Source organism: Fusarium phalaenopsidis (assembly GCF_050370095.1).
Source record: "Fusarium phalaenopsidis strain FUZ10S chromosome Unknown contig_32332, whole genome shotgun sequence".
Classification (NCBI taxonomy): Eukaryota; Fungi; Ascomycota; class Sordariomycetes; order Hypocreales; family Nectriaceae; genus Fusarium; species Fusarium phalaenopsidis.
In genome coordinates this window covers 879,636-900,952 of record NW_028145391.1, presented here as the reverse complement: position 1 = coordinate 900,952, position 21,317 = coordinate 879,636, and the positions used below count along the sequence as shown (strand labels likewise).

General features: G+C 53.4%; 7 protein-coding genes across 7 annotated transcripts; 2 read left to right on the top strand and 5 right to left on the bottom strand.

Annotated features, from left to right (window-relative positions):
* Positions 1–238: 238 nt before the first annotated feature.
* Positions 239–3,765, bottom strand: LRP88_13282 (uncharacterized protein; the record flags this gene model as incomplete). The annotated part of the gene is made up of 2 exons (XM_083249657.1): positions 239–3,483; positions 3,558–3,765. The coding sequence occupies 2 exons, from the start codon at positions 3,763–3,765 to the stop codon at positions 239–241; spliced, it is 3,453 nt and encodes a 1,150-aa protein (XP_083093991.1).
* Positions 3,766–6,331: 2,566 nt separating this feature from the next.
* LRP88_13281 (activator of Hsp90 ATPase) lies at positions 6,332–7,469 on the top strand (the record flags this gene model as incomplete). Its single annotated transcript, XM_083249656.1, has 4 exons — positions 6,332–6,538; positions 6,617–6,682; positions 6,750–7,402; positions 7,451–7,469. The coding sequence occupies 4 exons, from the start codon at positions 6,332–6,334 to the stop codon at positions 7,467–7,469; spliced, it is 945 nt and encodes a 314-aa protein (XP_083093990.1).
* A 263-nt stretch (positions 7,470–7,732) lies between these two features.
* Positions 7,733–9,415, bottom strand: LRP88_13280 (uncharacterized protein; the record flags this gene model as incomplete). The annotated part of the gene is made up of 1 exon (XM_083249655.1): positions 7,733–9,415. One exon carries the CDS (start codon positions 9,413–9,415, stop codon positions 7,733–7,735), a length of 1,683 nt encoding a protein of 560 aa, XP_083093989.1.
* A 309-nt stretch (positions 9,416–9,724) lies between these two features.
* On the bottom strand, positions 9,725–11,045 carry LRP88_13279 (DHHC family palmitoyltransferase; the record flags this gene model as incomplete). Its single annotated transcript, XM_083249654.1, has 3 exons — positions 9,725–10,705; positions 10,757–10,772; positions 10,957–11,045. The coding sequence occupies 3 exons, from the start codon at positions 11,043–11,045 to the stop codon at positions 9,725–9,727; spliced, it is 1,086 nt and encodes a 361-aa protein (XP_083093988.1).
* A 548-nt stretch (positions 11,046–11,593) lies between these two features.
* LRP88_13278 (TRF2-interacting telomeric protein/Rap1 C terminal domain-containing protein) lies at positions 11,594–13,891 on the top strand (the record flags this gene model as incomplete). The annotated part of the gene is made up of 5 exons (XM_083249653.1): positions 11,594–11,710; positions 11,817–12,074; positions 12,362–13,121; positions 13,337–13,536; positions 13,598–13,891. 5 exons carry the CDS (start codon positions 11,594–11,596, stop codon positions 13,889–13,891), a joined length of 1,629 nt encoding a protein of 542 aa, XP_083093987.1.
* Positions 13,892–14,451: 560 nt separating this feature from the next.
* On the bottom strand, positions 14,452–14,910 carry LRP88_13277 (uncharacterized protein; the record flags this gene model as incomplete). Its single annotated transcript, XM_083249652.1, has 3 exons — positions 14,452–14,688; positions 14,777–14,797; positions 14,878–14,910. The coding sequence occupies 3 exons, from the start codon at positions 14,908–14,910 to the stop codon at positions 14,452–14,454; spliced, it is 291 nt and encodes a 96-aa protein (XP_083093986.1).
* Positions 14,911–15,296: 386 nt separating this feature from the next.
* LRP88_13276 (uncharacterized protein) lies at positions 15,297–15,908 on the bottom strand (the record flags this gene model as incomplete). The annotated part of the gene is made up of 2 exons (XM_083249651.1): positions 15,297–15,355; positions 15,407–15,908. The coding sequence occupies 2 exons, from the start codon at positions 15,906–15,908 to the stop codon at positions 15,297–15,299; spliced, it is 561 nt and encodes a 186-aa protein (XP_083093985.1).
* Between the last annotated feature and the right edge of the window lie 5,409 nt (positions 15,909–21,317).

Below are 21,317 nucleotides of genomic sequence, written 5' to 3'. Positions count from 1 at the left end.
GAAACACAACCTGTTCAACCCCAAGAATCATGAACCGGAAGACGGGCACCGAGCCCATGTACGATCAAGTGTATGGAACAATGTACGAACGAATGGAACGAGTGGAAAGAGGATACCCAATCACGAACCGACATCATCATCATATCTCATTCCATGCCATCAGATCAACAATTATATACAAAATAGAATCCAATGCTCAGCCTTTGGCCATAGGGGTATCAACATCTTATCTTCACTTCTAGACTCCTCCCACACCTCCGTCTTCAAGCGACTCGTCCCATCCGCCCATCTGCAGCAGCCACTCTCCCAGCCGCTCCTTGACGAGCGTGATATTCTCCCCCAGTGCACTCCTCCACTGGTCCTGTACCACTCGGACCTTTTCCTTAAGGTCCTCAGTAAGCCGTCGTTCTTCTGACTGTCGCATGTGCTGTGCGCGCGCGTCACGGTCCGCCTTTGGAATTGGGTTTCCGTTCTCATCTTGGGTCTGAGTCTCCAGCACCTTGCCCTTGGCATGTACCACTGCTTCCTTGACCTCGTGCAGCAGGCACAGCAGGTTGGTATGTGATTCGATAAACTGATACGTGCTCTTCTCGGCGTGAAGTATCAGACTGAACAGGTACTGCATAGGATGCTCGTGATACGACGGGTTCTCTTCGAACTCGGCAGCTGGGATCTGGATATTGAAGCCTTCCAGATCCACCGGGATGTTGTCCAGCAGTTCGCAGAGCGGAGGCGCAATGTCCCAGAACGCTGACAGCTGCAGTGCGACCCCACGTTCCACAGCCTTTTCAACGACGCCTCGGAAATCTCGTGCCCTTTCCAGAACCTCATGAGCATATGCATACTCGCGCTTGGCTGCATCTTCTGCGAAAAAGGCCTCCGCTGACTTGAGCTTCTCGGTATTGCCCGAAAGTCGGTAAGGAGTCAGTACGACACCGCAGTATCGGCTGTTGCGATCGGAAAGCAGATCGTAGATGGCTCGATGGAGGCCTTCGCGCGCCTCGAAGATCCATTTGAGCAGAGTCAGCTTTTCCAGCAACTCTGGTCTGTCATCGCCCTCCTCTTGTGGCATGTCGGCATCAATTTGTCCATTGTCAATCAGGTGACGAGCCAGATCATCAAACAGCTCTGTAGCACGCGAGATGCGCCCCATCAGCAACTCATTCAGGGGTAACACCACCTGGTTTTGGAATTGCTCGTATTCTGACTTTTCGAGCTCCTTCTTCTTCGAAATCTCGCCCGTTTGCGTATCCGATTCAATGACAGCTGCGTCTGCGTAGCTCAGACTACCAGAGTTGATCTCATTCTGTAGGTTGGTCCTCAAAGCCTGGCGACGCTCAGATGCCGCTTGGGTAAACTGCTCACGGCGCTGGGTACTCTCAGTCTCGAACTTTTCCTTTGTCTTGGTCACTTCATCCAACTCGCTCAATGCTCGCACGGCAGTTCGGATCGAGGTCAGTTCAGGATGGTTATTGTTGACGGCCGGATGGTGCCTCGGATAAGGGGGTGGCATCGTGACGAGGCGCGAAACATCTAGGTGCTCTCGGTTGACCGTTGAACACGGACTCGAACCCAGGTTAGACGTTGATGTGGAAAAGGCACTGGGCTGCGGGGTTAAGCTGGCCTCTGACTGATCATGCCAACCCGTCTTCTCAGGTGGATATTCGGACGACGAGCCTTGATCTTCGTAGACCGCTGGGGGCTGATCCTCCTCGACCCATTGCGTCTTTGTCACACCCATGTACTTGGATTCTCGCTTGGATCGTTCGAGGTGAGACGGGTTACCTTGAGAGTCTGTCTCCCACCAACGGCTCGGGGGTCGTCCTCGAGAGCTGCCGTTCTCATAGTTTTCGCTCACGCTCATACTGAGAATCGGGGATAGAGAGGGCATGTAGTTGGTAGCCCAGTTGACGTTAGACGGGTTGTTTCCATTCGGAGATATGGGGACATTGGCTGAGCCAGGAGCTGACTGAGAGCTCTCCCCCTGAAAAGCAGAGCTGGCAGATCCTCGACGAGAACGTGTCGGCTCAGAAAATCCAGGCGTCAACCCATCTTGCGAAGTACCTGACGTTCGTCTTTCTGTCGCCATAGGTCGGAATAAGTCTCGGGTCAAGTCAAAAATCTCCGAGCCCATAGCACCAATGGCAGTCGAATATCGCTCTCGTCGGATCCTCGACTCGTTGACAATAAAGTCTGCGAAAAGGCGCACCCTGTCTGCATCTGTGGCGGCTCTCGACTCCTTGGCTGCGAATTCCCGGAAACGCTCAATTGTGTCAGTCGCAAACTGGTCGGCAGTCTGCGTTACAGCTAGGTGCTTTGGAACCGCACGGCAAGCTGATGGCGGCCGGGACGATTCCCGTACTCTCGAAACTGACGCAGCAGATCCAGATCGAGGAGGCGGGGTAGGGAGAGCCTTGGGCGCAACCGCTTTCGAGCTGGCATACTGCGCTTGCTTAGCAGCGTTAGGGGAGAACGGGGGAGTTTCTGCTTCTACTTGAGGTAGCTTTCCCGACCCCAGAGCCCTGGGTGTTGAATCCCGAGAATCTTGGCCAAATGCATCGGTCAAAGGTGTTGACTTGCTAAGCGTCGACCGAGCAAGATCGCTCGAGCTAGGTACCACGATATCCGCCATAGATTCTGGTCGAATCCGCTCATCAACTGAACCCCTAGTGCTGTGTCGGTTTCGACTTTCGTTGCGTCTCTGCAGGATCGTCTTGTCGTGGCGCACTGCTTTTTGCCGGTTCAAACTAATGAGACTAGACGAGGACGCCACAGATTCTAGCTGCGGATTGGGGTTCACCGATGTGTTCACAGTCAAGGCGGGTGAGCGTCCCCGGCCTGGCGCATTTGGCTGGTCGCTGTCAACCCAATCTGCTGGTGTCGGGGGGACAGGACCGAGGTTCGTCACGCCGGCTGGGGGTCGGCGCCGTGTCGGAGGAGATATAATGGGAACAACATTTCTATCCATACTCTGAACACTTTGCGACCTCCCAGATGCCGGAGGAGGTCCAGGAGGTGGTGGCGGGAGAGGCATGCCTGGTTCCCATCTTGTCTGGGAAGCCGAACGTGAACGAGCCGACGTCGGCGTCTCAATAGCACCAGCTGAAACAGCCCTTCGAGCTGCCGGTGGACCGTGGGGAAAGCCAGCCGCTGCCTCAGGATTTTGCTGATTAAAGGAAGGTTGTATTATCATGCTCTGTCGGTGATTATGAGCCATATGTGTTTGAGGAGGACTAGATGCTTGCTCGACATCTCTTCGCCGTGCCAATGTGGGTATACCGAAACGGCGTTCGCGCGAGTTGCCACGGCCACCTGGAGGAGGAGGAAACGATGGGTTGGCTATTTGGGGTTCGGGAGAAGGTCGATGGATTGCGGTGTTGATCCTCGGCGGCGGTGTCGAAGCAGGGGTGGAATCATATACACTCATCGGACGCTGCTGCTGACTCCTGGGGGGACTGTATGGTGGGGGAGGAAGTGGTCCAACTGGATGGTGTTAGACAAGACGGACAGTAGAGCAGCAGACTTGCCTTGAGCTTCGCCTGCAAATTGAACTGGACGCTCGGCGACGGCAGCTTGTGAAGGGCCCCATTCCTGAGGGTTGTAAGGCTGAATGGTGCTACTGCCGGGCGTCTGGGCAGACTGAAGGTGACTGGAGCTCATGGACACTGCGGATATGGGCGAATGCAGGGAGCTGTTGAAGACACCGAGTGTGGTGGTCAAGGGATGAAGGCCGTGACGGAGTCGCGCCGGATCGGGAGAAGTCATGATGAAGGTTGGGAGAGCAGGCGACTATGGTTTTACTCGACTGTCGACAGTCCAGATCCCTGGCGGCGACTGTGACAACTGCGTATCAGCGCAGTGCTTTTGCTAGCTGGCTGGCTTGCGTGGGGTGCTGGATCCGCGGGGTGGCGGTTGGTGAGCCCGGGCGCGTGCAAGTGAGTCGATGCTCAGGTGAGAGAAGCGACAAAGTCGGCAGTCGAGAGATCGATTCAGAGGCCAAGACAAGGAACAGGCTGTGGTTTGACTTGATCGACCTGCAGAGCTGGACCAACGGCTGGGTGGTTTGGGGTCAATTCAACAGATCTTTCACCAATCCATCTACCGGGCCATCGTGAGGACGATAGCGCGTCCTCTGCTGCATTCGACAACTGAGACCAAGGTGTGATTGAAAGAGATGGATGTAAGAAGAGAGAGGTTGGGAACTTTTTGGGACTGGAGGAGGGGCTCTGCGATGGATGGCTACTACTGTAACTGACCCCTGCGCTGCGACAAGCAAGGCCTGAGGTGCCTGCCTGCGGGATAAGTGTGTGTGGACGTCCGATGGCAACACCTCCCTTTGGCGTTAGAGGAGCCAAGACTTGCAAGGGAAATGCATGAGTCCTCCGCAGTCTGGTTATTGCCGAATCCCTCGTGCTGGGGTCTGTTGGCTTGCTGAACGGGACCGAAACGGAGAGCTGGGGTGGGATGTCACCGACCAGGACAGAGTGATGACTGATGGAGGATCAAGTGGACAAGATCTACAGGAGACTGGCCCTTTGAGTCAAGCATCGAGGTTGGATACGAGCTAGATAACTACGCAGCGGTGTTGTAAGTGCGGACAATCTCACTGCATCCTGACCGTTGCGCATGAAATTGCCCCAAGACACTATAATCCCTACAACATGGTATACCCGGAATGTCTGCTACAGCCAAGGACGACTTCATTCCTGTAACTAACTCTCGGGCTACAAGGACTCTTCTTGAGCATGCCACGTACAGTACAATTCACGGCACCGAGAGAGAATCAGTCTGTCCAGAATCTCACCCCGCTGGAGACAGGACCCGGGATCGATTGGGCAGACGCAGGTCCACGGCTGTTCTATTCATAGACTTTCCCCAGGGCCTCGATTGGTCGGACCGGTTGACTATGCGGGCGAGTGTGGGTGTGGGCGCTTAATGGCGTCCCTCTCTGCCTGTCACGTCTTTGATCCAGACCCATGACCAGGACGAAGCGGTTCGCCCTTGGTGCCCCGATTTGCATGGACATGGACATGGACATGCAGGGCTTGATTTGGTGGGCTGATGTCCAGTGTATCCCGAGTCCGGCGTTTGCTCTGTTGAGGTGATATCCATTACCTCGGAGCCAAGGCGAGCTGTGGGTGTGGAATGACGGTCAACAGCCTCAATTCCGATCCTCAGCTCCAGGGTGGTTGGTGGTCTTCAACTCAACTCCATCATGGCGTCCATGACTCGCCATGACATGCAACGGCTGGCGAGCTGGTGATGCATCCCGCAGCAAGCTCTGGGCGGTTCGAAACGGTCAAAGCGGCAGATCGACGCCTCGTGCATTGTTATTGTCTTGAATGAGGCAGCTGACCGCCGTGTTGTTTCCGATTCTCCGCGTGCTCTTAGGTGTTGAGTACCAAGGCCACGGGGTAGGTCGATAGCTACCTAGCATGACTTGACAAGGTCTTCACACCTTCTGGCCACCATATCTGGCCTCTCTAGCATGGACATGATGAACCATGCATCACGACTTCAAGATCAAGTAAAACAGACTGTCTCTAGTCAGGCGCTTGTCGCGTCTCCTTTAGATGCACATGTGGCCAACCAACTGCGCGTTCGCGGCACGTAGCCCTGACATGAAAAGCGGCAGACAGATTGTTAAGATCCGTCCTTCATTTCCCACGTACATCTGCATCATCTCGGCAACTGGCTCCATCACGGCACGCCTGCTGTATTTGAAGCAGCAGCTGCCTCTTCTCGAAGCAATTTCCTTGACTCGTGAACCATCTGACAACCCTCAATGGGCATCAATGAGGCCAGAACGAGAAGGTCTTGGCAATTGACAACATCGGAGAGCCACCACCACAGCTGTCGACTCAATTCTTCATCACTCTCCTCTCCAGTCGTGCCGATTCAAGATGGAAAAGTCGAATTGCCCTGTCGAGGCTGAGCGAGGCTGGTTCGCGGAAATGAGCCCCACTCAAGCTAAGGTGGGGGCACAAGGCTCAAGCAAAATTCTAGAGGGTTCTCCGCCAACTCTTTCTTAACCATCAACTCTTCACCTCGACTTTTCCTCCTTCTTCTTCTTCTTCCTTCATCACCACACAAATCATCCTCTACCAAATTGTAAGTATAGCAGACGTTTCTTTTTCTTTGCTTCGCATCTCATGATGAGATACCAGCTGGCACCAGTCATAGAGCGACTTGTACTCCCTTTCATTGATGACCAACATGCTGTGGTCCAAGACCATTTCTGATCTTTGCGATTCTCCTCTCTTGCTTGCTCGACCTCAATCCGTTCCAAGCTAACCGGCAAGATTCTAGTAACGCGCTCGACGACTTCACAATGGTTCTGCACAACCCCAACAACTGGCATTGGGTCAACAAGGACGTGTCGGCGTGGACCAAGGACTGGTTTAACGAGAAGCTGTCCAAAATCGAGGCCGAGGATGGCGACGTCAAGGCCAAGGTGGACAAGGTGCAGAGCATGGACGGAGACGTCGACGTCAGCCAACGCAAAGGCAAGGTGATTACTATCTTTGACGTCAAGCTGGTGCTGCAATATTCTGGTAAGGCACGTGCATGCTGGTGATCTGCAAGTTACTGACCATCAGGCTCTGCTCCCGGTGAGGACGATGTCTCTGGCACCATCACTGTGCCCGAGGTCGCCCATGACACGGAAGAAGACGAGTACGTGGTACGTAACCTCCCCTGCTCCTACGTCTTCCGTGGTCCGTAGAATAAAGCCGCTAAGCCCCTCGTAGTTTGACGTAGACATCTTTGCCGACTCCAAGGAGAAGCAGCCCGTGAAGGACCTCGTCCGATCCAAGATTGTACCCCAGCTGCGACAGGAGTTCCAGAAGCTTGCCAGCGCCCTGATCGCCGAGCATGGCAAGGATATCCAGCACGCCCCTGGCTCCAACCCCTCGAGCGGTTTCTCGACCCCCAAAATCCACCCCCAGACCTCCTCCGCCTCCAAGCCCGCTGCGGCCCCCGAGGCTGTAAAGACCAGTGGCACTGTGAACACGACGACCGTGACCGATAACGAAGAGTTCCGCACCACGGCCGAGGAGCTGTACCAGACCTTTGTCGACCCTCAACGAATTGCTGCCTTTACCCGATCTCCCCCCAAGGTCTTTGAGGGTGCCAAGGTCGGCGGAAAGTTTGAGCTGTTTGATGGCAACGTGTCTGGCGAATACCTCGAACTCGAGTCCCCCAAGAAGATCACCCAGAGCTGGCGTCTCAACCAGTGGCCCGCTGGTCACTACTCGAAGCTGCACATCGAGTTTGATCAGAACGACGTCGACCACGTTACGGTCATGCGTGTTACCTGGGACGGAGTGCCCATCGGCCAGGAGGACGTGACCAAGCGCAACTGGCTCGAGTACTATGTCAAGAGCATTAAGCAGACTTTTGGGTAAGTCCCTGATCCGACGCAGCGTTGCCATGTAAGCTAACCGCCCAGATTCGGCACCATTTTGTAAATAACGGGAATGGAGTGTGGAGTCCGGTCATGGGCGGTAGATTGAATGCGCTCTCTAGATGAGGGTAGTGACGGGGGTAAATAGTCGCTACCGTGGCGGCGGAGGGCAAACGTCGTCTTGGGTGGTCTACACAAGAGACCTAGAAGCGTGTGGTTACGATATCATGAGCGACGTGAATGAATTAATGCATATCTACCTGTTCCATCGATGGATTCCACCGCCCTTGTGTTGGCCTTGTGTTCTTGTTCCGCCTGGGCGCCTCATCAGCTGGCCAGCACGTTGAGTTGCAGTATGGCGTCCGTTTCTGCCTGCTCGCCTTTCGTCGATAACCTGAGTCTCCCGATGCCAGGGTCAGCAACCTGATGTCCCGTGGCTAAGCCTGCTGATTTGTCTGATAGATTCATTGCATTGGTCTGAGCAAGGTATACATGCTGTCCCATCCAGGATGTAAGAGTAGGCGGCCCGAGCCATATGCGGAATGCTCCAGTCAGGACAGCAAATAGGCCAAGTACGATAAAGATGGCCGCGGCAAAGACGTAGCATCCCGTGTTCTTCTCTGCACGCCATCCGACGTAGAATGGATACTGGGCATGCGGATACTCTCTAGCCATCTCAGTTGTGTCCTCTGACCCAAACGGTTCCTCGCTCGTGTCGATATGCCAATGCCGTGGCCGTAAGGACTGATACGATGACATGACGCCTCGCACAATACCACTGACACTTTTGACTAGTGATGTATCCGGGCTATTCACCAGGGCCTCTATCCAGGCGCTGTAGTACGGCAGAATACCCTCCGCGTCGAGTGACTTTTCAAGATCCTCCTTGCTGACAGAACCCGTCTTCGAGAGAGTGTCCACAATGCTGTCATTGCTCGCTGACAAGACGCGAAAATTGGGGCTATCCACGCTCGTGAGACGAGAACAGTCTGTACCCCTGACGTATCTGTCGACCTGAGCCACGGCGTAGTGCATCTTGTACGTTACACGCTGCACGACGGGTTCGCGGAAAGTGTCAGATGAGTGGTTCCGTCGCGCCCACTGGACCTGGAGATTCCCCGGCTCGACAACTTTGTATTCCAGAATAGCCCTTTGCGGCGGATCAAACAAGTCCTCTGTCGATGTCTCAATCCGTTGCCATCCGTTGGTGCTTTGTGTGATGAAAAAGTCACTCTCTTCCTCCGTCATTTTGGCCACCATAACCATCTCGCGTGTCAAAAGATATCCGCTGTCATCGGGGTAAAAGATGTAACCGGATTTCGAGCTGGAGCAAGACGCCCGTCCAGTCATGATGATGCTTTGAGGTGGTTTCAAATAAGTCTCATATTGATGTAGAAACGCTCGATTGATCCCTGCGCCTCGCGGAAAGTCGCTGATCCAGGGATTGAGGTCGTTGTCCAATGTTTCGTCGGCATTACCACCCTCCATAGATAGACGAGGTTTTTTGAACCTGACGGTTTCCTTGTCAAGGTTCTCGTACATGAAGACATCAGGGCAGACAATGACGAATTTGTAGGCGATGGATGCAAAGACTCCCATGATCATGAGAAGATATCGCAGTGTGAGAAAGTATGGGAATCCTCTGAGGCCATATCGGACTGGTGCTCGTGGCTGCGAATTGAGATATCGTGCATAGTCGAGGCCGGTGCCCTGTTGAGATTGTCGACTGCACCATGAGTCAAAGAAATGGATATAGGTCTCGCCGAATCCAAAGGAGAGCAATCCAAAGGCTACACCAATGATGGCGATCCATACTTGCATGCTCAAGTCGTAGCCGATGCTGAAGCGAATCTGACCCGCAGGTCGTGAGTATCCGATCTCTCCATCCTTTTTTATATCAGCAATAGCGTTAATTCCGACAAGAATCAAGACGATGCCGCCGATGAAGAGGGCGGAGAGAGAAAGAATGCCGACGGTCTGGAGCCGTTGGAGGAAACTCGGTTGAGGCATCGCGACATCACATGACCGGTTTCGTTCGAAACTGACAGTGACACTTGAAGAGTGGACTCAATCCACGGCTAAGAAGGGTATTTATTCTTTTACAGCTTTCAACTCATTTACCTGAAACGAATCAGATGATCAGACATTGGACCGGTCTTTGGCACAGCCGCGCGCGTAGGATCCTTGGCGTGCAGGAAATAGCTAAGGACCAACAGCCAACAAGGATCATGCAGAGAAGGATGAAGGAGGATGAACATGTTGAGCAAAGTTAGATCCAACGCCTAAGAGCAGTTAATTCTATAATAGATCCCGTGAACATCATCGCCGGCGACGCCTTTCGACATTGAGGTCGTCAGAACTCTGACCAAACGCATAGTCTGCCACAAACACGTCGACCAAGTTATCCCAGAATCCCATGTCGTAAAGATTCTCGACATGACCGAGACCCCAGACTCTCTCCCAAGGCCCTTCTCCAGGAATCGGGGCGTCGTCCTTCGGAGGTCGCCCGTCTTGCGTGGTGATGAGGATCTGCTCCGTCTCGACGGGCCAGCGAGTATAGCGAGGTTCGACACGCTCATTCTTTCGTCGGTTGGCTGGCATAGAGCGGCGGAATGCGTAGCCGTCTTGCATGTCCTCCTTCCACTCTGACCACTTGAGGGTCTCGTTTGTGGTGGTGCCGCTCCAGATGAGGTAGATCGTGTAGAGAAGAAGACCCCAGACGAGAGGAGCCGTGAGGATGGCGAGGAGGGCTGTGGCACCCATGTTGACATTGTCTTGGATCGCCCATCCCCAAGCAGCCACGTACTCTGTCCAGTCCATGCTTTTGGGCTTCCACCAAGACCATTGAGGGCTCCATCTGGGTATTCTTGCTGTGATGATTGATAACCCAAGAACGCCACCGTATGTACATAGAAGGGCGGTGGAGGCGAGTAAGAGCACAAAGTAGTGCTGGTTCCCATAACCGACGCATGAGTTGATAAAGACGCAGTGGTGATCAGCCTTGGCTACGCAACGCTTGCAGAGGTTGCAGTGCTTGGATCGAGCAGGTTTGAGAAGCTTGCAGGTCCGGCAGACGTGTCCAGGATGGAAGAGAGTATGGTCGTAGGGGTAGAGAGAGAGGTAGTACTCATGGTTCTCAGGCGTGATGTAGCCAGGGTCGGCGGCGCACGCAAGGTAGAGAAACAGGTAAGGGAGGAAGACGGTGATGGCGACAGTAAACTTGGAGAAAGTTCCAATCTTGGACCAAGCTTCAGGAAGGTACATGTACTCGCCAATGCTCATGATGAGCAAGAAGAAGATCTACAAGTATTAGTCGTCATGCTCTATCCATACAGGTATCGCAAGACTTACCACAACAGTCCAGTGCCTTTCGTGCACCATATAGTTACCGAATCGTGATAAATATTTCGACACCCTCCCTCCAGTGAGGATATTATCCACCCCCAGAACGCCATTGGGGATGTAAACCCATATCACCTTGTAGAGAAAGGCTATTGGAGTTCGCCTATAACCGTCAGTCACAGAATATACGAGGTATCTCTAACACCGACCTTAGAGCAGGCAATCTTCCAAAAAAGGCCACAAAGACCATGAAAGAGATGAAAAGAATCAACAGCACGATGGTTTTGAACGAACCCATGGTTGCTAGATTGACAACAGTAAGATGAAGACGCAAAGATCAAAATGGAAGACCAAAAGTGCCAGCTAACCGCTTGGCATCAGGCTGCAGGCTGGTCAGAGTCTCATAATGCACAAGAAAAAGACGATAATCAACAAAATGAAAAGATCGAGCACCGTGAATCAGGTCCTACGCTCGTATATATGCAGAACAGTTTGAACAAAGAACAACCAACAAGGAGGCAGCCGGACTGACCGGTGCTGAGGATATGTCTGTAAGCAGACACAATGCACGGATAAGTAAATACGCCAGCCACACGTGACCCCGCGAGCCTCATCGCACGCGTCTCCCGTGCCCTCAGGCTTGAATCCCGACAAAGAACATCACATCAAACCGCAGGCGGTGCGAAAGACGTGATTGGTTGTTCGATGCATTCGATGGCATGGGCAGAATCCTTCCTTTCAGATGAATTTTTCAGCTCAGTCTTATCGCGCCTGACGTCTTGGCGCATTTGAATTCAACAACGCGTATGCAACGGTTTATGGCAGCGCGAACGAGCCAACCTCACCATGGGCACAACATACAATGGCGTCAACGGCGCCCAGGGAGGGAATATTTTCAAAGATGTCAAGTTCTGGGTGGCCCAGCGGGTGCCCTTGAGATCTACCTGGATTGACGACATCAAGGTACGTCATTTGATACTCAGTCGCGCAACCGCTAACAATTCAGCAAAATGGAGGTTTAGTGGTACCTCTAGAGAAGCATGCGGACATGCTAATAGCGGACCACAAGAGGCTGGATGCGCCCCCAGGGTCATATTCATGGAAATTTATCGAGGATTCAGTCCGTAACGGCATTATCCAGATCAAGGACAAATATCGCATCGGACCTGATCCAGATCTCCCAAGACCAGTTGGCGCAAAGCATGGTGCCAAGACCACTCGTACTCCTTTCACCAAGGATGACGATGCAAACCTCGCCAGATGGGTGCTCTCTCAAAGATCTCAGCAGCAGCAAGGGAATGCTATTTACCAGCAATACGAGGCGATTGTAAGTGCCAGGCTTCAGTCAACGAATGAGGCTAACAGCTATAGAACCCTCGACATACATGGCAATCATGGCGCGACCGGTTTGTCAAGAGGCTTCAACCACGCGGGATGGCAGCACTGGAGAGGTTGGCAGCTGAGGCGCCAGAGGCCGATGTGAGCGAGCCAGCTGCGCCACCTGAACCATCACCGCGCCTTGCTACTGAAAAAAGGCAAACTGCCAGACAACCTGAACCGCAGGCTGCTCGGGTGCTCGGTGAACCTCAAGACGCTAGACGATCTGAACCACAGAGCATTCAGCGGCCCAGACCACAACCTAACACTGCCCCCGAGAGCGCACCAGAGAGATCACAGAGCCAGACGTGGCCGGCTCCCGTTCTTTCACAAGACGACCCTACAAGGCAAATCTTCTACGAAGATCTCAACGACTTCAAGACCACTTCCAAAGCCGATATCAAAGAACGGCTGAACATTAACGGAAGGACCATCGACTTGTTTGACCTGGCAATGGCGGTCGATGCCTCCCAGGTAGATAGTCAGATGTATGACTGGTACCAGGTTGCTGAAAGACTAGGATTTGATGACCCAGACGAGGACACGGCCACCCAGCTGCAAGTATGCTATGACGAGCACCTAAGCGAGTTTGTCGCGGCAATGGCAGCTTTCGAGCTTGGAGATGAAGACAACGTGGAGCCTGAGGCTGAAGGCCCTGAAGAAGACCCCTTTGAGCAAGACGTGCCCGAACAGGCCAGCTCTCAGTGGCCTGCGAGCTATGTTCCCTCTTCACCTCCTGTTGTCATCGGAAGAAAGCGTTCTGCTGGTCAGCGGCAGCTCTCAGCTGGCCATGGGACAAAGAGGCCGCGTTACGACAAGGACATGGTTATCCCATCAACTCCAGACGCTGACCTGGACGCAGAGTTGCCTGTTGTCGAGAACTCGCCAAGTGCTCGCAAAAGCTCCCAGTGGCGGGGCTATGTCGACGAGAGTGAAGCCTCGCAGCATCTTCCACCTCTCCCCCCTTTGCAAGCAGAATCTCAAGACCTTGGCACAGGTCAATCGCCAATAACAGAGCCCCGGCGCCAATCACTCGCTGCCGCTCAAGAATATCAGCGTGGAGAATTAGATCCCACACCAATCCCTTTTTCTCTCAAACGGCCCCGCGAGCAGAGGGTATCTACTGGCCGACAAACACCACGAGTTGAGCCTCGAAGGCCAAGCCGCGAAAGTAGTTCGAGAAACGGTGTTCCCAGACAACCTCCTGAACAGGCCATTTCAACACCAAAGCCGAAGCCAACGACCCAGTCAACCCCCCGGCGATCCCTACCCACGTCTTTCACCTCCCCACACTCCGCCTCAAGACACACAACTACTGCACCTCCGAGAACCGAAACCGTCTCGAGAACGAACCCATCTCCGAGAACCAACCAATCAGAATCCACCAGTTCCAACCGTCGAGAAATTCAGAAGTGGACAACTTACTATGAGAACCGTGGATTTCCGCGTGATATCGTTGTAGAAGCCCTGAAGCGGACGACGCTCACTCCTGGAAACCTGGCACTGCAGGTCATGGTGTCTCTCCAGGCTGGCCGCGGGGTACCTTCTCGCCATGAAGGCATCTGGACAGATCGCGACGACGCCGACCTGGCCTTTGTGTCGATGGTTGATTTCTCCCAGTCTCCGACCAACACGAGCGAGGAGATGCAACAGCAGCGTGCTCAAAAGGCCCATAATCGGCTCATCAGAAAGCACACGTTTCAAAGGTTTGAACTGAGGAAAGCGTTTCTTCGCGCCCAGGCGAACCAAGGTCACTCGAAGGAATAGGGTCTTATACGGTGGCTGCTTTCAACGTAGGGCAATGGATTGTCCTAGCTTAGGAGTACGGTACGTGCATTGAACTTGGGCGTGGATACCCAGACCAAGAGGTCTTCCAGGTGCTTATGGGAATGTATAGTTCTGCATTGTGTTGGTAAAATTGATAGCGAAGCTAATCATGGTGATATCCATCAGCTCCTTGAATCATTAATTGTAGTTGAAAATACGCCTTCCCATATCCCATTGGTATCCCGTTGCAATATACCCATGAACCCTTCATGGCCAATCCCAGTAAAGTCCGCACGAAAGCCAACACCTTCCCATCGTTAAATCCCATAACCGCTCTTATCTCGCGGTGCCAAACGACCCGAGCCCAGTATAACTGTTGATAGGTCATGTCGCGGTTATATCATTCATAAGTCATCATTCGTAAGGGTGAGCCGTCCCGTTAGATGCCAGGCTTGGAGAGTTGAACGACGGCAAAAGAGTTGCATAAGAGCCAACATTCGACACGACAAGTCCCGCGAGTTCGCCTGGCACGGTTAGACACGGCCACATCATTAGACTGTTTACTTACCGGCGCCAACAAGCCAAATGTTTCTCCAGAGCGAAGGTTGAAGTCCATAGGATCCCATGGTGAGTGATAGCGCCGGGAAAACAACGTGAGGCCAGAGCCCAGCAAATCCAAAACCGCCAAACACATAGCTTTGAAAGCCAGCAGCTGATGCGGCAGTTGCATCAAGCATCTCCAAAACTTGGCCAGTCTTTAGCTGTGCTTGCTCCAGGCGTGAATCGTGATTGTCGTACTTGACGAGTAAATTTCCGGCGAGTTCTTCAAGTTTTCCCATCCCCTAGACTGGTCAGAAAAGTCATACATTGTCTGGATAAACTCACTGCTTCAATCTCCGCTTGCTTCTCAAGAATCACTGTCGTCCGCAATTCTGTCGCTGCCTTCATTGTGTTAGTGTGCACTCGACAACGTCAAAAGCACTTACCATCTGGTCCTGGAGAGAAACAGACGACGCCATTGCTGCAGTGAGTACGGTCACGAAAACATCAACTTCGCTGCTTGCTTTTTGGGTGGCAACTTCGAGTGCGGTTTCGTGGGAGGAAGCAATGTCAGCAGCGCTCTCCTTGGTTGTGCGGATCAGCATCGTGATGAGCTGGTGCAGGCTTCTGGCGTCTTCGAGCCCGCTTCTGACCGTATCTCCTGATTCCTGATCACGTTAGCTGAGAAGTGAAGGGTGGTTGATATCTTACCTGTGCAACTTGACCCAGCCGCTCTCGGAGAACGTCACTGGCGAGTGCTAGTTCTGATCGCAGGCGCTGAACCTGGGGGCCGAGATTCTCAACTGAATCACTCGCAGCGAGGAATGCGCGATTGAGCGACTGTAAGCGTTCTTCCATCTCGATCTCAATCTTGTTCGTCATTGTCTCGAGGATCTTGGTGATTCGCTGGTAGAGATGGAGGTTCTCGGCTGGATTTTGGTGAGCATCGTCTTCTCCTTTCGCGGGGCGACTAACCTTTGTCGTGATCTGCTCTAGCAGCTTCACAGAACCGCAATGCTTTATGTCGATAGCTCACCCAGGTATTCCAAGCAGAGTCCGACTGGGCAAGCCCCTCGAGGCAGTCGTCAATCTCGACCGTCGAAACATGGAGTTGAGGGACCGCTGGGACAGGCAGGGATGCCAGAGTCGACTCTCGGAATTTGGAGCACGTCGAAGGAATCATGAAGCTACCTCTTTCCAAGTCGCAGATAGCAAGGCTCGCCGCATAAGAGTCGACAAAATCTCGGGCTGCTCGTCCACTGTCGATGTGAATGGTGGCTTCATCCTGACCGTCGAGGAGGTGACAGTTGTTGACCAGCAAACGCGCGGCAATCCGATGGCACAGAGGCTCCGACTCTAGCTCTTGTAGTTCTTCAAGAGCAGTAGTGTACGTGGTAGAAAGCCTTTCAGGCTGGCGTTGGAGTGGTCTGTCGGCACTGACTTGCCGGTGCTGAATGGAGATGCCATCACCTATCATGGTCAGCTTCAAACTCGAAGGGGGAATGCAACCTACCACCAGTATGCCTCTGGGTCCTCCACGAAAATCCATGTCCCTCCTGTGTGAAGGAAGCAAGAAGGAGGAACACCCAAAGAAAGACTCTGCTCATCTCGAACAACATGTTGAGAGTCAACCTGGGGGAAAGGGGGCGCCCAGCAGTGACGTGATGTCGTCACTGGCCTGCCAGTGAATATTGTTTGGAAATCAAAGGCGGTCTGATGCTTGAGTTTGGTGGAAAAGAAGAAATGCGAGTGAGTGTTTGGTGGAGGTGGGAGATGAGGTAGAGTGCAGATGAGTGTGCGGAAGGCACGAAAGGCGGCTGTTCCCCAAACAGGCGGCAGAAAAAAAGCCTGCCCACGAACACAATTAGAGCTTCAAGCATGTGCCCGATCTTTAAGCGAGAGAACGGAAATCAGAGGCTCGTATGTGAAATAATTCAATTCCAAATGGACAAAGTTTGTGGCAGAAATACCTTTCATCTTGAGGCTTGGAGCTCCCATCTCGCACGCTTCGGTACTGTCAACACCCTGTCACTCCTCACCCACTCCAATGCGGCTATATAATGGCCTATTTTTGTTTCCATCGTATTAAGTGATATCCATAGATTCAATTTAAGATAGGTATAATCCCAAAGTCGTAGATCATCCTATCAGTCCTCTTGATAGGATGACACTGATCAAATCGGTCGAGTTGAATGACTGAATCACCATTCAAATGAACAAAAAGGGCAACAAGCAACCACACTCAGATCATAAGTGATACACATCGCCCAACTCCTCAGGGCTAGCCAGTAACTTCATTGAGACTGCTTGTGCTCCCGATCAGTGCAAAGATGGCCAGTCCTCACAGTACCACAAGCACACAGACACTACCAGTTTTACTTGCTGGAATACCATGTCTTCTACACCGGTTATTCAAATGGCTTTTTAGATACGGAAGATAGCAAAGAAATCTAGTGAATGGGCCTGATCTGGTGGTACAGGGTCTTAGGGTAAGTGAGTTTACAACCAGTTGCTCCTTGAGGTATTGTGCTGGCTATTTAGGGACAATAATATTATGACAATATTGGGAAAATAGTCGTCTTACTAGGCACATATAATTCCCCAGTTGAGAATCCCACAGATTGGATGGAACAGACATTCAGCATCTTCCACAATCGCCCAGATCACGTTCAAGCGGTCGCCGGCTTACACCGACGTCCTTTCTTGGAGGTCGCCGATATTATCAAGCAGTTAATTTCCACGATAGGGCTATATAACCTTCCCCCGCCGATTGGTCAAAAGAGTCCGTAAATCATCCGAGTCAATTCCTAATTGCCCGTACACCTCCGCGGTCCCGTCCCCCGGTCGAGATCGGGAGGGTCAACAAAGCCGATCGTACGGTTTTTACATGCGGCGGTCCCCACCGACAAAGCGAGACTGTGACGACATTCAGAACCGTCTGAAGAAGAAGAAAAAAACATGAACTGCCCTCGTGGGGCGCAAAATATCAAACTATTGCTTAATCTAGACGGCGGCGAACTGCAGCCGTGCACAGAACCAACGTCATGCTGCGCGCCATCCAAGGCAGTCTTCCCTGAGGCCTTTCCCAAGGCCCCTTGACTGGCAGAACCTTGTCTGTATCCCCGAGGTTGCATCGGATCTGGGTACCGGTCGCTGGTTGGCGCTTGTTCTTCTGGCGGCCGTTGATTCGCCGTTTCCTTTTTTTTTCTTTTTCCTTTCCGGCGCGCTTCACCGACCGTTGACCGTTTCAACGTCCTGGCTTTCTTTGAGGCTCTACCGCATACTCTGCGATCGTCGCTTCACACAGCTCGCCTCAGCAATTAACGAGCCGGCCGTGTGTGTGCTGTTATTAGACAGCCCCCGTGCCGTGCAAATTCACTGAACCGCCATACGGATGGCTCATCACGGAGCGGTGCCGTTGGTGACTGTCCAGTATTCTCCAGGTATAACAGCACCGTCAAAGGCCAAACCGACTTCTTACCTCGTAATAGAAATACCAAGTTTTAAACAATTACAACTACAGACTCGAATCTAGACGCACCAGATATAGACAGCATGTGCGTGCAGGTAGACCGACAGTTTGCGTGCGGACATGTCGGCTTCTTCAACATCAGATGGTGCCCCCGTGCTCTCAACGGGTGTAAAGGCCCGTCGCATAAACACGATATTCTCTACGTCATGGAAAGCTGCCCAGACTGTGTACGAAAGGAGAATCTCCCCAAGCCATGGGTTGCCAGGTGAGGGAGAGCAAGGGTAAATTGTCACGAGGATATGATGAATTACGGCGTTCAGGGCTGAATATTTAAATTGACGAGATAAATGCCACCACAAAGGAGAGTGACGAGTTATGAATGGTAGACGCGATATCTATGAAAGAATGACAGAAGAAAATGCCCTTTGTTGTTTTTGACCTTTCCGATGCCGTGACCACAACCACCTAGAAGCTACTCCGTATCTTCATCCAGCCTAATCCTTGTGGAGCCTGGGACGTCTGGTCGAGGTTGTCTTGCGCTTCGTTGTGGTCGTCTTGGGCTTGGTAGTACTAGGAGCAGCAGTCGTCGTGGTAATGCGAGGCGGAGGCAGAGGAGTGTCTTGGATTAGCTCCACGCACCAATACACATTTCTTAGGAGCTCGCATCGCCAAGCGAGGCCGAAATGGGTGTCTGGGTTCACGTGTATCCAATCTGAATGAGACAGTCCAAAGGCATCGGCTATTTTCCCGCATGTTCCTGGTGTTGGAAAGCCCATAGCGAACTTGGCGCAGTTATCAAAGAAGCTTCCACTCGTTGGCGTGGGCGTGCTGATGGGTGCTCCGCGAGCTCTTGTCCTGACGCAGTACCATGACCCGAGGAGTTGGTTGCAACTGGTAGGGTTGATACTCGGATTCATGTTCAGGAATGCCTGTTGACTGAGCCCAAAGGTGCTGGTGAACTCCTGGCAGCTCTGCCCGTAAACGAACTGATCACAGTGAGGATGTGACAATTCGATTGGCGTAGCAGCATATGCGACCCCGGCGGCAGCAGAAACCGCTGCGGTGAGTTGAACGATGCCCACCATCTTGTAATTGAGACTGTTGTCTGATGGGCTTCTGTATTTGGACTGAGTCGTTGAACCTGCTCCTCACCCTGCAGGCGAGAGAGCCCTAGATATACACATTCGAGGACATATTGAAGCACCTCGAGGCACGAGAAAACTGGGAGCTGAATAGGAACCTAGACTGTCTGTCAATAGCTATTCAACACCAGATGAAGCAGTGTTTGCGTCGGTCACCAGCCTCACTACCCGTGTCATTACCCGTGCAGTGCAGGGTAACTAGTAAATCAACCCAGTGACCCTTCACTACTACGTGGTAGAAGATATACTCCCTTTGTACGCTATTGACCAAAAGCAAGGCACGGATGCAGTTCGTTGCACGGGCAATGGCTTGTGCTGTGCTTGTGCATGAGAGTCCTGTGCGGCGCATCCCATCTTCCCAAAGAGGAAAGGAGGCGAGGAGAAACAAAAACAGCTGAACAACAGGGAAGACAGCGGGATAGGTTCCATGAGGGATGGCATGAGGGGGAGCCGGCCAACCAACCGCAGCTTGAGAGGCCCACCCCATAAGCCTTTAGTGGTCTCGACGGGGGCTAGAGCCTGGCAGCTGAGCCGAGAAGCTTGGGCTCGAGTCGCTAGCACGAGGCTGAAGATTTGTGTCGCAGGAAAACCGTTGCCAAGACCTTGCAGCACTGTTGTAGGCCGCGGTTTGAAGTGGAGAGATTGGCTGACTAGGTGAATGACAGGGGCCGCTAGAGAAGTAGGGAGAGAAATCAGGGGCACGTGACGCGCGGGCTTTGACGCTGAGCAGGGATCCCTCGCGCAGGTCAGCACGTCCAGACGAATAGCAGCAAACCTTGGACGTCTGACATTCTCCAAACATTTAAACAACAGCGAATGACAGCCATCAGCAAGCCTCTCGGGCCAATGACAGGAGCGGCGCCGGGTCGGCGCGAGTCAGCCAATGGACGCGGGGCTTGGCCATCGTACAATTCCCCTCCTCAGCCTTGCCCATCATACGATGTCGGCCAGCGAGTGGACATTTTCTGCTACGCCAGCGGCCCAGCGCTCCCGGGGTCTCCAGGGCCCCTGGAGCTGGAACCGCAAAAGACGGGCCTCGTCGAGGTAAAAGTCACGCCATTGCGGCCGACAAACATCCATCACGACGTCCACCGGCAGTGGGAGAGGCCCCCATCCCTTGTGCGCTGCGTCTCGCTTCTCGCCTGCAGAACCAGGTGAAGGGGAAAAAAAAAGGCGTCTTTGTCTGTGGTCGGCATTGTCGCCAGTGTGCCTCAGCACTCACAGGTCACATACCCGGTGCCCAAAAGCAACAACTCAATCGCGAGGGAAATCCGTCAATCGCCCCCCAAGCATCAGCCGCAGAGGGAAAAATTCGACTGCGGTGAATACGACGACACACAAGACGGCAAATCCGGGTTTTCCTTGACTATCCTGTCGTGTCCTGTCCCAATCCCAAGCAGTCTCAGGATTGACTCCCAGTTCCCCGTCCCCGCGCAGCCTGGGCCTGGGCTGTCGAACCAACGAATTGGGAGCCGCATCCGTCCGCTCGTCCTGTCGACTGATGCCTCTCTCCCCGTAAAACCCTTCACTCCCTCGTCCAACGTCTAGCAACCTGCTCGCCGTTGCGCCCGACTTTTACTCCTGCGATACTGCCGCCTCCGTTACTGGTAACTGTGGCTAGAGCCCGCACCGCACCGCAGCACGAGCATCCACCAGCACCAGGCCCGAGTCAAAGCTCGACCTCCTCATCAAATCTACAGCGAATCCCACCAGCAATCCTCCGCCCTGGCACGTCCGCCCTGGCCATCGCCGCCTCTGTCGACCCATCTCCGTCGTCGCATCCATCCATCTCATCTCTCCCGCTCGCTCGCTCTCCTCTCCGCTCCAGACTCGTGTCCCGTCGTTAAGCTCTTGGATCTGGCCTCAATCTCGACGACACCCCACCACGCCATCGTGTATCGTCCCGTCCCCGGTTTCCTATCTCTGGACTGCATCTCCGGCGTCATCCTCACCCGTCGCCGTCAGACTTGAGAAATCTTTGCATCGTCTCATTGCTTTTGCGAGGCTATCACCACAACCACCACCTGGATCGCCCCGCCTCTGTTGCCGTTGACGCACCAACGCCCTCGGCACCCCTCGACACCATCGCGACGACCTTGCGATTACCCGAACCCCTCGAATGACTTGGCTGTCGTGAACAGCATCGACCCGACCTCACGTCTTCCTCGACACCGTCGCCGCGAATTGAGCCGGCCTAAATTTGCCTGGGCCGCTGACACGAGATCCCACGTCCTCGACGATTAAGGCCACCAGGCCGGGATGCCGTGTTAGC